The sequence below is a fragment of the Elaeis guineensis genome, chromosome 4 (genome assembly GCF_000442705.2).
Source record: "Elaeis guineensis isolate ETL-2024a chromosome 4, EG11, whole genome shotgun sequence".
Taxonomy (NCBI): domain Eukaryota; kingdom Viridiplantae; phylum Streptophyta; class Magnoliopsida; order Arecales; family Arecaceae; genus Elaeis; species Elaeis guineensis.
Window position 1 is genome coordinate 40,955,791 of NC_025996.2, and position 15,152 is coordinate 40,970,942.

The 15,152-nt window shown below is 36.0% G+C and overlaps 1 protein-coding gene and 1 long non-coding RNA gene across 2 annotated transcripts in view; both read right to left on the bottom strand.

The window, feature by feature from the left end:
* Positions 1–1,324, bottom strand: LOC140856964 (uncharacterized). Its single transcript, XR_012140475.1, has 3 exons — positions 702–1,324; positions 523–609; positions 1–441 (listed from the first exon to the last, which is right to left on the bottom strand). It is a non-coding gene; the product is annotated as an uncharacterized lncRNA (long non-coding RNA).
* A 1,227-nt stretch (positions 1,325–2,551) lies between these two features.
* LOC105042882 (tripeptidyl-peptidase 2) overlaps positions 2,552–15,152 on the bottom strand; it is a 95,190-nt gene continuing 82,589 nt past the window's right edge. The window contains 5 exon segments of the mRNA XM_010920241.4: positions 2,552–2,906; positions 4,795–4,998; positions 12,000–12,092; positions 12,334–12,432; positions 14,226–14,321. Of these exon segments, the coding sequence (XP_010918543.2) occupies positions 2,748–2,906; positions 4,795–4,998; positions 12,000–12,092; positions 12,334–12,432; positions 14,226–14,321 (651 nt within the window). The 3' untranslated portion in view covers positions 2,552–2,747.

Genomic DNA, 15,152 nt, shown 5'->3' on the forward strand with positions numbered 1-15,152 from the left:
TGTACCTAGAATTCAATCCCCACTCTTATATATAGATTTAAATTTTCATTCCGATTCCGATTTCTATCATGAAGCAAACGCTTCAGGAAATTTGATCATTTCGATTTCGATTCCAATCGCGAACCAAGCACACCCACAGAATCTACTAAGATCCAAGTGGGACGATTGTTATTTAAGTCACTAATAATTTGGAGATAAACAAAGGATTAAGAAAGGTTGATCAAGTTAGAAGGTGGGGACCATTTTGTCCTCCTCATCAAATGTTAGGGATTTCCAGTATCTCTCCAGAAAGGGGATTATGTTGGAGCTGAGCTTGGAAGCAGTCTGTTATGTCAAAAATGCGAGTCCCTGGAAGGAGTCAACATGTCAAGAAAACCTCCTCTCGATCCAATGAGTCTGAACCGGTTGAAGCAACTGCCGGTTGAAGCTGGTTCAACATATCTATAAGTCAAATGGTTAGAGAGAATGAGATGGCCTAAATTTGGTCTAACTGGCCCCAGAGCTTGAAAACCTAGGTCTAACCTGGCTCAATGGAAAAACAAGGGCTCAAACTGATTCAAGCTGGATAGGCAAGCTGGTCAGGCTCGTCTTTTTGGACCCATCCCGCCCCTGTCGAACCAGTGGAGGATCTGTAAGTGGTTTTTCACAAGAGGGAAGGAATGAAAGAGACAGAAGATGATGAACAGGTAGAGAGAACCTACCATGGAGGAGAGAGGATGTTGGCAGCTACTGGTTACTGAAGGAGCGGATAAGAACACTGGTGGCACCACCAACCATAGAAGGAGAAAGGAATCTCAGAGAGGAAAATCATTAAGGGTACACATTTCCATTAAGTTTGAAACGAATTATATATATATCATATATGAGTATCTACTTCTCTTAAATCCAAAATCAGTAATTGAACACTCAAATCAATGATCTATAATGTTGATCGTAAACATACCTAAAAGCAACAAATCACATGTTTCACAAGTCTCTGACTTATGCATCAAGTAGCCAGAAAAATGTTCGCAATAATATCAAGACCATGTTAGCTATGATTATTCGTAAAAGAGAACCATTTAAACCCCAATCATAAGCAAATGTGTAGACATATATGCATTAGATAGTGAGATCATAAATTAAATAAAAACGGACCTTTTAACTCAGCAGTGGAGCAATACCATGGTAAGCCAAAAGTCATTGGTTCAAATATGTTAAAGGGCTTCTTCCACTAAACTCAAGATTTAATCTTCGTTTTCCATATATATATATATATATAGATGTTATAATATGCAGGTGGTGTATAGACCTCTCTTTATACCCCCTACAAAATTGCACGCTCCAATTTGCCAATACAAAATCTAAACCATGGGATTTAATCTAAATAATTTAAAAAATTTGTGTTAAACATTTTAGTCTAATTTGGATATACCTAGCGTATATATCAAGTTGTCTCAAAATCAGCCCACATATGCACATACACGCATGCACGCACCATTATATATAACTTTATATATGATATAAAGAAATTCTTTGTGCACCACAGACAGTGTAGAAAATCTGACGTGGAGAGCACTACTTTATATAATTGATCCACGTAGGCATCGCTTTCCAATATGCATTTAATGCTTATAGTTCTGTATTTTCATTTAAAAATTTTATATGACAAAAATACCCCTACTTTTTGAAAAAATTATGACATTCTATGATATATTATGACTTCCTACATGCAATATGTCATAATATCATCCAGAAAATTATGATATCCTGCATCAAATTATGATTTCCTGCATGCAGGATAACATAATATTATCCAGGACGTCATAATATGGTCCAAGATGTCATAATATAGAAGAGATATTTTTATCCAACCACTTTCCAACACGCATTTAATGTCTGCAGTTCTTTTTTTTATTTAAAATTTTAGAATGACAAAAATACTCCTACTCTTTGAAAAAAATCATGACATCTTATAACATATTATGACATCCTGCGTCAAAATTATGACTTCCTATATGTAGAATTTCATAATATGAACATATGTCATAATTTTTTATAAAGAGTAGGATATTTTCGTCATTCAAAATTTTCAAATTAAAAAATCGAACTGCAAATATTAAATGCGCGTTGGAAAGCGATACCTACGTGGACTAATCATATAAAGCGATGCGCTCCTCGTCAGATTTTCTACACCGCCTGCGGTGTGCAAAGAATTTCGCTATGATATATAAAAGACACATCGGGCTCAGTTCCCGATCGGGCCTACTAGTCCAGGCCAGGCCCTATTTTGTTGGGTCAAAAACTTAGTCCAACCTAGTAAAAATTGGACCCTATCGGGCAGGCAGGCTGCACCGATAACATAAATGAAGAAAGCAGCCCTACGGTGGAATAAAATGCAACTTTACCCACTGAAATTGTAATTAATTTAGCAAACAACTAATCTAATTTCCCTATCAAATATGTAGTCAATCTACCAACCAATTGGATAGGTCAAACCCTAGTACAATGGCTAGTGTAACTTAATGAACGGACATCATAAAAGAAACATAGTGCAATGGCTAGTGTATGCTTAATTTTGAAGTTATTCTGAAACTGAAACTTCTATTTGGAAAAATACTAAAGAAAACAAGTGGTGCTTCTCTGTTGTCTGTCGATTGTATCAATAGCAAAAGCAAAAACCACTTAACCTCATGAAGAGAATGCAATAATGAACATCCGTCACATGTATTATTCAAAAAAATAATCCTTGGAAGTACAAGATCAAATCAGAAAAGAGGCAAACTTGAAGGGAAACGGACGTATATCCACTGCCTCTCATATGATGCCAAATGTGTCCACCCAATCTCCTCAAGCAATTGGATCCTTAGATCATAAAGCTTTTTCTTCGGTGCCTCTGATTCATCCTGAATCATATCAGTCAATACCTGCCATAACGAACACCATCGCATTAACCCAGGATTTTCTGCAATAGTTTTGGTTAGCTTGGCAATTTGCACAACTGAAAGTACGAAAAATTTCTCTAACACATTATTTAAATATTATCCAACATTTCAAATACATTATGATCATTTTCAACAAATTTATATATAATGGATTATGGCAAGAAACTTTCACGAACAAGAACTCTAGAACACATAAATTAATACAATCTTCACTATTTAGCTGGTCAGCGCCAAATGGTAAGTACAAGGAGAGCCAAGAAGTGCTCTATAAGTACAAGGAGAGCCAAGAAGTACTCTATAACAAGCACTGAGGAATAACAATTGAAGGTAGTTATTGCTACACTATCGGTCAGGGCATTTGAGTGAGTGCAGTTTTGCAGGAAAAAGAAAAGGTTCTCAAATATGCATGAAAAATCAGAGAATATTTAGTTGTTTTGTCCTAAGAAACAGATTAACACTAAAAGCAGCAAAAGAATATTTTCACTCAAGCCATTTCATTTCCAGATGTTAAAGACAGAAACATAACCAGAATAATCTACTTCAAAAAAAATCTAAAAGCAAATACAAAGAGTCAGAACCTGTGACATATGGAGTTGCATGTTTCTAAGTACCGCAGCCTCATTTTCAGACCTACCTGGCCCAAATCAAGGACATATTGCAAGATAAACTTCATATTAACCACACCAAACAAGGACCAGTCTTTGTGGGCTCTTTCTAAACAGCAAACCCCAACCAATCAGCCTCAGAAAAAGCACTGCTTCCTCTCCTCTCAAATCTTCATTTTCCGCTGTCTCAAAGTTTTCTGTAGAGAAGCAAAGTTCATTTCTTTTGCCCTATTACCTACTACATTTTAGTAAGCATTTCCCCGCTCCCCACCTTGCAAATGTGTATTCTGCAGCACGTCCATGCTCAACATAGAAGGAATTTCCCTTTTTGTAAATAAAAAGACCTATGCTCTCCTCAGCCACTCTTGGTTTCCTTCAGGAGCCAGGGTTGTTCGTTGATTTTGTCTCTCTCTACAGTTTGTATGATCATCCTCATGGTACCATCATGAATAGTAGCAAACCTCTTTCTTTTCATTCCCATTTTGTGTTCATTAATTTTGCAGAGTAAACAATTATGACTACCAAGCATGATGCACAAAAGAATGTAATAGAACAACTAACATGCTTCATGATTCTAAACACAAAAAGCTGAGAATGCAATGCAACCTAATTTTTTTTGATCTCAGGGTTTCTTTTGATGCTTGAGGAGGTGTTTTGAGTTCTGACATCTTAAAGAGAGGAATTACAAGAGAGCATGCATCATATCCTAGCTCGTTTGGTCATGCATATTATGATTGAAACAATGACATTAATATATCATGTGAATTTCATGCAAGAAAAGGAAAAATAAAACCTTTAGGAAGAGGGGCTCTTTACTTGCTGAGTAACAATAATAAAGACAATATGAAATTTGGGAAAAAGGATTCAAATACTGATACTTGAACTCATACTAGCTTTTCACCAGAACAGTGTGGTACCGCATACCGACACATGATACAGAATTGCCTCCTGCACCGACACAGCATACCGGTGCCAGAAACCAACCAAAATGATGTGGTACAATTCGTACTACCATATTCGAAACCTTGTTCAGAACTATAACAATCATCAAAAATAATTCAAGATACCCCATTTTATGAAAAATTGTGACTTATCTTACATTCTTCCCTTAATAAAGCATAGAATTCAAAAGATATGAAAGCTTATGCTAGTGTTTGCTTTTCAAAGTTAAAATTAAAAAAAATCATTGACCAAACTCTGACGAAGTTTCAGCAAAAAATGGATCAGAAATAAGTTATTGGAAAAAAGAATTCAAAAGAATTTACCTTTAAAGCTGTTCCAAGTCTTCTGCAACGTCTCTCACGTACCACCAACAGCATGCAGTACTTTGTGGATTTAACATCAACCCATTTCTTCAATTCCTTAAAGTTCTCATCAAAAGGATCTGATTGATCACTTTTGGTAAGAATTTCAGCTCCATCTAAACTTTTGTTGGTAGCAGTCTCAGACTTCTCCACTGACTGATCAGCCTGGTACAAGACAAGACTTATCAAACTGCTTGAAAATTCACCACCAATTGAGACTACTCTCTCAAAAAGAAACCAAACATAGAGCTATTTAAAATTACCCAATGGTAATGGATGTTACAGAATAAGTATTAAACTAAAATAATGAATAATTTAAACACAAGATTGAAAGTCCAGATAATCATGTGAACTAATTAAGAGCTAATTTGCCACGGATTGCATACAATGAAAACAACTTATGTAAGTAATATTTTGCTTTAATCCATTTCTTTCAGGCACTTGATGTGCATCTCTAGTAAGGTGTGAACCATATAGATTAAGAATGTGACACAATTGAGGGAAGAACAATATGAAAAGCATGAATTAGTAAGCTGCTCCAAGCAAGGATTAAAGCACTATGCATCATGCACATGATGATACGAAGGTATGCATAACAAGTGCATAAGACCTGCCAATACTTGGCAGGCATCAGTATTGGATCGCCAAATGGGGCCAAACTACCTGGTTCACTCCATATGGAGCCGAACCGGTGCTAGGCCTGGTCAGTTCAGCCCTTTTTTGAAAAACAACCCAAACCACTCCAAACTGGGCGATTCAGAGTGGTACCAGGCCAAGCCACCCGGTTTGTGGTAGTTCAGCCTCATCACTCAATTTGGCCTGGTTTGTGGCGGTTCAGCCCCATCACCCATATTTGAGTGATGGAAAGGCATGAGAAGGCTCTCGAGCCTTCTCAAGTCGTTCTTTTCCATTTTCCTCAAAATCCCTCACACCCACACCCCCCCCCAAGCCAAAAACAGTTAGAAATTGACCTCAAACGCCGGATTCAAGGTAAGATGCTTCTCCCCTACCTCCCTTCTCTCTTTTTTTCAAGCTCAAATATTCTCAAAAATTAGAAAAACAAGGGGAGATCATGCCAAAAGTTTTGATTTCAGCATTGTAAATCTATGGATGATATACACAATGACACGAAAATCATTAATTTTAATTAAATATATAATTTTTAAAATTAAAAATACGTATTTGAAAATAAAAATTATTTGAAGAATTTAAAAAATAATTATAAAATCAGAATATTATTTAGGGGCATACAAGCTACTTCAAACATAAATTTGGTGTCCATTAATGAAAGGTTGGTGCATCATGCACATAATGACCTAGACCTAAATTTGAACAAAAACTAAGGAATAAGTAGCTTTTGATGCATGCCAAGCGGCTTAGAAAAATATATATATAACATCCATGGTAGGGTTTTACATAGATCCAAGCTAAAATTAATTTTTCAAAATTCTTTATATTTTAAATATTCCTAATTTAAAAATAACAAAAAAAGTATAATTAATACAAAAAATATGAAAAAAATAATACTATGATTTAGATAATTCAGAAGTATTTTTTGAAACACAACATATTTTTGTGAATTTATGATATTTAAAATTATTTTTTAATAAAAATATTGTTAAAGATTAAGAATAATTATGAAAAATTAGAACTATGTATTACATAATTCAAAAGTATTTTCTGAAATAGAAAACATGTTCTTTAAAAAAAAGGACTTAGAACGTGACATCGATTGGGACCATGGACAAATGCTCTCAGTCAGCACTATTAAACATGCAACTAGTGCAACACAAAGTTCAAGAAAGTAAGGATAACTAGGTTGAAGTAGCACTTGGCTGGTGATTACCCTGTGTAGCTATATGCCGAAAATACCCACAGGAGGTCCAACAGCTGATGAAACACTTTACTAATTTCAGAACAGTGAAGGAGAGGGTTTCGAAGAAGAATATGATGGATCGCCGAGTCACAGAGCTACCTCTCTATCACTTCAGAAAGTTAGAGGAGACCTCTATTTTAGATAATGAGGCACAGATCCAAGCTACTATCAAAATGAGCTTGGATGATCAGTGGCAACTTAAGGAGTTGGCCAAGCATAGGACTGGATTTGGACTATCCCACTACGAGTCGGCATTGGGCCCTATAACCAATGGAGGAGAATCAGAGTTCAGGAGAACCTCCTCAATTAGAGATGCCGTCAATAGAGGTGGTGGCCATATTGCATTTATGTTAGAGACTTTTAGCAGTAGAAAGAAGTCCTTTAGATAGATTCCACCATGAGCCACCATCTACAACTTGGATCCACACACCTTCCCAAAGCAATAATTCAAAGCAACAAAGAATTGATAGTATGTTAAAGGACAAGAAGAAGGATATCTGACGAGCTATTGAATCCTGATTTTACATCAGCCACATCCTAGCGAGCAGCAGGTAGCACATATTATCGCTTTGTCATTGCATCCATACAAGTTGTTGATCCAAACATAGATCCTCCAAGATTGAAGAACATCTGCGATGAGCTCCTTGACAATAACAAGGAGCTATAGAAATGGATTGCATCATATCAGAGCAAGTGGCCCATATATTGACCGACGATAATGTGTGATGATTGGACCGATCCTACCAAATAGAGCATCATCAGCTTCCTGACATACTATGATGAAAAATATTTTTTTAGAAGTCAATTGATGCATTAAATCGGGTGCATGATGCTGTATACATCCTTTGATAAAGGAGATGATTGATTAGATAGGAGAGCAAAAATCGTGCAAGTTATTATCAATAATAGGCCGCAGGAGAGATCCTGATAAAGCAGCGACCGCATATTTTCTAGAATCCATGTGCTGCATATTGTATGAACCTCATGTTGTTAGATATTGGAAGGCTTCATAGGGTGCAGCAGGTGGTAGAGTCAACACAAACTATCACTAGATTCATCTATAAGCACATATGGGTCCTGTCACTGATGCAGAGATGAATAAAGGAGAGATTTTGAGACTAAATGTCACGTGGTTCGCTAGTAACTACAATGCATTTGATAGCCTTCTTGACAAGAAAGTAGATGTGTCAAATATTTGTCAATGCCAAGTGGTAGGAGAACAGATATATGAGAGCCGGCATTGGGGAGAGTACTATTGAGAACATAGTGACAAACAGACATTCTGGCAGCGGGCCACGAAGATAGTGAAGGTTATTAAGCTTTTACATGAGATGCGTTAGACCGTAAACAGTGAGAGATATCCCAAATGGGCTTTTTATATCACATGATGGAGAGGATAAAGCATCAGATCAGGATGGCAGATCCGAAACATGCCCAGAGTACATCAAGATCACTGAGCAACGATGGAACTACCTAATGGACAGGGACTTGTATTTAACCAACAAGAAATTATGAACGTTCTAAAAATTTCAATGCTCTTGAACAACTTTACTTAAATAATTATAAAATTTATCTGCAGCTTACTATTTGAACCCCAAATTCCAATAAATCATACCTGGGATAGACATGGACGAGCTTCTAACCATCCTATATAATGTGATATACTTCAAATATCACAACCGTCTAAAAGAGCTAAATTAGGTTAGGTGGCATGTTTTTGTTAACTGTATCTTCAACCAGGAACATATTATAACATGTATATTTTTCACAGGCAAAAATATTTAGAAGGGCATCGAAAGCTTTAGAGGTGCGACAGATGTTGTAAGAAAAAAAAAAAAGGATGAATCCAAATAGAATAGATATTAATGACAACTCGTGCTTGATATTACATAACTATTAATACAATACAATCTTATACATAATTTGCTCTATGGTTTTACAATTGAAAGGTGGATTCATTTTGGGTTATCGACAATAAATCTAAAACGAGTTGCCATCCGGATCTTCTCCCAGATGGTCCCCTCGAGTGATTATAAGCACCATTGGTCAACCTTTGCCCTCATCCATGGTAAGCAGGGGAACCATCTAACACAAGACGTTTCAACGATCTTGTATATTTTCAATACAATCTGAGATTGAGGCTGAAATGCATTTAGAAGAAAGTTGAGCTGAAGTACTCAAATCCGACCATGAAAGCTTTAGTTCATGATGATGAAGATCCAATGATCAGATGACTTGAAGGCCAACAGTAGGAGCTGGAGCTTGATGAACCAGGATCGCCTCCACGATCAACCAATTTTATAACTAGCGAAACTAGGGTGGATGCTAAGCAATGGGCAAATAGCAACATTCCATTCAGGATACCAGCTAATCAGCCACAGGTAGAGGGGTCATGGAGAGTCATTCATCATGTTACTCTATGTTTGAGACATGCTCCTAAAGATTTGATCAAAAGATGGTCAGATGAGACCACCACGCTACCCGCTCATCTTAGAAAATAGGACGACATCCATCCTCCCAGCTTAGCCACCTAAAGCGAGGCACAAGGGGAGGACAAGCAACTACTTAGCACAGAGACAAAAAAACAAAGGCAATTGCAATGGAGCGTGGAGTCAGTTCACTCAGATTTAGAGATTAAGGAGAGCAGTGATGAGTTCTGATGGTCATGGCTTTGGTGGCCAGGGATAGAGTGGAGCACAAAAAACCATTTATGAGATACAATCTCATGATGGTCCTTAATTCATCAGTGAGTTTCAGTTTACGTATGCCACATAAGATAAGAAACATGGTGCACAAGCTAGTAGAGCCCGCAATAATACGATTGCATAAAGATAACGGGCTCTTTGAGGTCGTTTAGGACATGATGCAGCTACAGATAATCTCGCACGTGGAGTAGGATCCATGGATATATCATATTCATCCTCATATTCTAGATCCTATTATCCATACCCATAAGCAGCTTATGATCCATATAGATATGGGTATGGTGCATCCAAGGTATCATATTCTAATGACTACTATCCTATGTAGTTCGAAGCATCTTACGGTTTGAATTTTGCTGCCAACATATTCAGATGGATCCCTCCATAGCCTCCCTATCAGCCAGATGACACCTCTTAAAGCTAAAACTTCAACGAGAGATCTCAGACTAGTTACAACCTAGCGCACATACCTTATGAGATAAGCATATAGGACTACAATGCCGCTTGGTTAGAGGGATGAATTGATGTACCTCCTAATTGTACAAATGATCCGGACATTTATAAATGACATCGGTATGTATATTTTAAAAACATGCAATTGATTGTATCATTTTATGTTTTGTATCTTATTAATTGATTTGAGTATATTAGAATTCGATAATATCTAATCCTTACGAAGCTATCCCTAGGCTAGTCCTTGTAAGGCTACCTCTAAAACAAAGCATCACGTCTGGCTTAGATCCACATTACGCCGGGCTCAGATCTGCTACCACCATCGTTGACTTCCACCTTCCAAGACTTGGGATCTAAGCCTATACGTCTAGAAGCATCATTAAGGGTGCACTAGTGTAATAGAAATATCAAATAACATCAACAAACATCAATTTGGACTTAAAATCATTCAAGAAACAAAAAAAAAATGATTAAAGACCTTGAAACAAAAAAAATTGAAAAAATAAAAAAAGAAACTGTGTGCCGGTTTGGAATTGGCACGCCTTGCCATATCATGTCAGTCTATATGGAACCGGTATTGCACCACACCAGGCACTGACTGATTCAAGTCCTGGTACCAGTCCGATGAACCTTATCACTAAGAGATGATGCAAAAATGTTAATATGTACACATAAGAAACAATAAGAAACACTGCACAAGCCTAAATTTTAGTATTTTGGCTACGTTCAACTACTACCCAGTATGCAATAATAATAACATATGCATTTAGATTTTTTCCAAGTGCTATTTAGAGAATTAGGATTCCAACTGATGAATTCTAACCTGCTGATTATTACATCAGCATCAGTCCAAAGCAAAGATAAATCAAGTTTACTAACATTTGCTATTATCATTATTTTAATTCAATACAGTTTAAAAATTAAGCATCTTGTGCAAATGTTGTAATATCTTTAGATGTCACGTAGATCTATCAGCATAGCTTCAATTCAATACATGATTACCAATAATAAAATGAAATATAAACCAATTCACACTGAGATGGGTTGATACAGAATCTACACCCTGTATCATGTTCTCAACTTTGCTTCATGGCATGCATAGCATCATTTCATATGACATGGAACAACACTCTCATCTTAAATGCAACTGCGTATATCAGGATATTACTAAAGGAAATACTAGAAAATCTGTACTATACATTTGGATAAATTTGAAGCCGCCAATTCTAAATAGTAATGTCATTCAGATACCTGTTCTTAAGATTAATTAATGGGAAATATATATAATAAAAAAAACAAATGATAGCAATGTGAAATATCCATTCAAGGAGTCATGAGAGCAAGAAGTGATGAAAGCAAGAAATTCCTAGCAAGGTCTGGGGAATCAATAGTAGCTGTAGTGGACAATTTTGCAGATGACTTGAGGTGTAAGTGGTGGCTCTGTATTATTTCACTTCATTTGAAACAGAGTTGAACAATGAGACTAGGGAAACAATGAATATTGTTTAGAAATATGAAAGTTAATAAAGGACAAATTTTACGTGCAAACTAGGAAAACATACGAGTATAGGCAGTTGGCATTGAAATGAATATCTGTGAAGATGAGGGTGTTCTTAGATTTAATGATCAAGAGCCATCAGAAAACAAAAAATTATGTTAGTTATATTATAAGAAAACAGACGAAAGATATGACGTCCTGAATAACATTTGGTTATTTTGGATGCATTGAGAAGCTCATTGGAGAACATGAGTGAAAAAAAATCATCTGAGATAGCTTCATCACACTCAGCACTGTCCAAAGATGCCACAGTGAGGAGGGCATCTGGTATGCAAGTTGAAGAGTCAAAAACAGATTCCTTTTCTTGTCCTTTTGATACAAAGGATCTCTTTTCTTGAAAAGAGATGATTGAATGGATCTGTAGTCAGAAATTTGCATGTTTTTTTTATAAGAAAATGTTGAAGGATTAAAGAAACATAGAGATTGTAGATTTTGCAATCAATTTTGGTCTCACTGAGACAAAAGCTAGATCTCTTTTCAAGACAAAAATTAAACAAAACAATATTGGTGAAATCAGATTAATCTAGAATTCTAGATAATATGGAATTATGGATGCTTAACAAATAAGTAATCTTACCTCAAAAGATTCAATATCTGCCAGTGCTAGGCCCTTTTGATACAAAGCCTCTGCCAATTGGTCACGAGTAACTTCCATCTTCTTCTTAATTTTCTGCAAAAGAGCAAGAATTCAAAATGAAATGTAATTTCAGCTTTTAATTTAAGGATTAAGCAGGACTATTGAATTGATAATAGGAATTAAATAATATTCACTGAGATAAAAAGCTAATGCATGAAATCTTTACACAAGAAGTGTAACTATAAGCCCTGAATGAAGTATCTTAATCTAGACACTTCTTCCTCGAATAATCAAGAACCATTAGATGAAAGAATAACTGCAAAATTAGTTTAACCTCTGCTTCTTCATCCTCAGGATCTGACTTTATGGATAAGCACTTTGCTAACTCTTCTCTGTCAATACTGTCAATGACCTCATCAGCTGCATCAACGATCTGAAAAAGAGATGGATAATAAAGGGGGTTAAAAAAAAAAAAACTGGAAACATGTTAGTTTCAGCATATAATGAACAATAGATAAAATGTTCAGGAAGTTCATGATAAAAAAATGATACTTAAAATACACTTATAACATGCTTATCCTTTAAGAAGTAATTTTACCAGATTTTTTCTGTTTAGGTAGCTTTTAGCAAAGTTCACAGGTTCCCTTTTTGTTTATTGTTTCAGTTTCCAATCAATCTTCTCTCCGATATTTTGAAGCAGAAGGTAGTCAAAATTGTTATTTTATCAGAAGACTCAATACATTTGGAAGTGTTGGTCGGTGGACAGATGGAAATGGCATAGTTTTGGCAATAGCTGAGGTAGTAATGGAAACAAGGGTAGTGACGAGATAGGCTGCAGGTTGCAGAACTGGTAGTGGTATGACTAACAGCAGTGGTGGGAGTGTCGACAGTAATGGTGAGAATTTGGCGATTGGAGGTGATGGTCATAGCAGTGGTCACAATGGTGGAAAAAAGTAGTGCTGATGGTAAGGTGGCATGGTCGTGGTCCAACAGTGGCAATAATGCATCCCATTTGGTGTTGGTGGCACCATGGTATGGTGGCACATGGAACTGGCAATGGCAATAGCAATTAAGGGGTGGTAGCAGTGGCAATCGTGGCAGTGACAATGGAATGATTGTGCTCGTGGAGGGTTAATGGCACCAGTAGTGCTTGCAATGGAGCTGGCAATGCGAAAGAGCAGGGAGAACCTGATTTCCTCTTTTTTTTTTTTTTTTTTTTTTTTATTTAAATGAAGGCCAAAATGTTCCGCTATCAAATATATAAGAAAAGATTCTTGAGAAAGAAAGACAGCACAATTTGTTCCTTGCATTCCACTTTCCATTCTTAACAAAAAGAAAAATGACACTAAAGCAGTGCCAAACAAATAATAGAATTTTCCAACACAAAATCAAGAAATCTTGGAAGGTTTTCATCATAGGCAAGATCTTGACCAAAATATAAGTTCATAATTACCAACCTTTCACCAATATGATAAAACTGATATCTCTGCCTTTATTATCTCAACTGACATATACTAATAGTCTAATATACAACTAGATTGACATAAACTGCTATTTCATAATCATCCTTTTACACTTAAAATTAATTTTTAAATATTAAACATCAATACGGGAGTTAGTTCTAGGTTTATATCATATTGGCCAGGATCCAACATCTCAGTTATTACAATATTGACCAAAATCTCTAGAAATCCTGGTATCCAATATTTTCCAACTTTATATCTAGCCCAAGATAACTGACATTTAGATTCACCCTAGTATTATGTAGCCACCAAGATGGCCAAGATCATCAGTTCTAATGGAAGCAATTTATTAATGGACAACAGGACAAGAACATTTCACAGATAGATTAGGAACATAAACAAAAATTGTTACTTTGTTCTAGCTCATGGTAACATCATATTATTCTTCATAAAGGTGAATATAAATAAATTCAAGCAACAATTGGCACACAAACCAAACAAAAGGAAAAATGATGGCACAATCATTCAAAATAATCACTTTCTAATTTTCGGCCTTTGATTTCGACTTATTAAGTACTTATGAGGGACTATCTTCATGTTTATCAAAATTGCACATGATCGATATATTAAAAAAAAATATTTTCCAAAAATATTCATGAAGATGATCTTGGAGTTCAATTTCAAGATACAAGCGATCGTCAACATATAGACAGATTCTGTCTTCACAAATAATTAAAACATCATTATATTAGTATATACTTGCCTCTTTGTCACGGCTAACCTTGTCTTGGTCAGCACCACTTGAAAGTAAGCCCTCCAAAATTTTGGCAAGCAATGGAGTATACTTTGGATAGTCCGTCTGCAGGTACAAAAATGATGGTTGAAATGAAAAAGGGTCAAAAATTTAGAGAACACCACATAAAGATAGATTCTGAGTTATAAGGCAGTGACCTTTTAAAAGAAACATTTGCTAGCAAACATAAGTCAAGAGATAATAAAAATAATATATGGATATATAAAAGGAAAGTAAAGATAAAATAAAATTAATAAAACACAAAACAAATCATTGTGTCATATTTTTGAATTGTGCATTTGGAAGGGCTTGACGCACAGGCCAGGGTATCCAAAATAAATGGTTCTAGTTTTGTAGACAATTTAGACGTAGTAAATCACATGAAATGATTTAGATTATCATTTATGAGACCTCATCATAAAATTTGACATGATTCAAGTGGGTCACAGTTCCAGTCAACCGGCCATAGCACGCCGAACCTTGCACTGTGAGATCTCTCACATTATGAGGGAAGGAACCCTCACGGCCTGTTTTGACACCTTTAACTGTGTCACATATCCCACGTTAATGCAAAGTTGCCAGGCAACGAAGCAGACTGATAAAAGATAATGGAAGGATCCTGGGGAGTTAATCCCTCTCCACAATTTTCTTAAGGAAACCCATCGACAATTCTGATTTATTGTATTCCAAAAATCTCAAGATTGCAAACTCTCTCTCCCTAGTCCCCCAATTTCTCCACTCTGCCAACCTTTTCTTTTTGACCCTTCCAATTATAGCAGGAAACCTCACATAGATATGGTGTCACAGGTCTAAAAAGGTCCTTGATCTACTAGCAATTACTAGGCTGAAATCATACACTAGTGCACCCAACCTTTAAGAACTTCCCCTTTTTCTGAA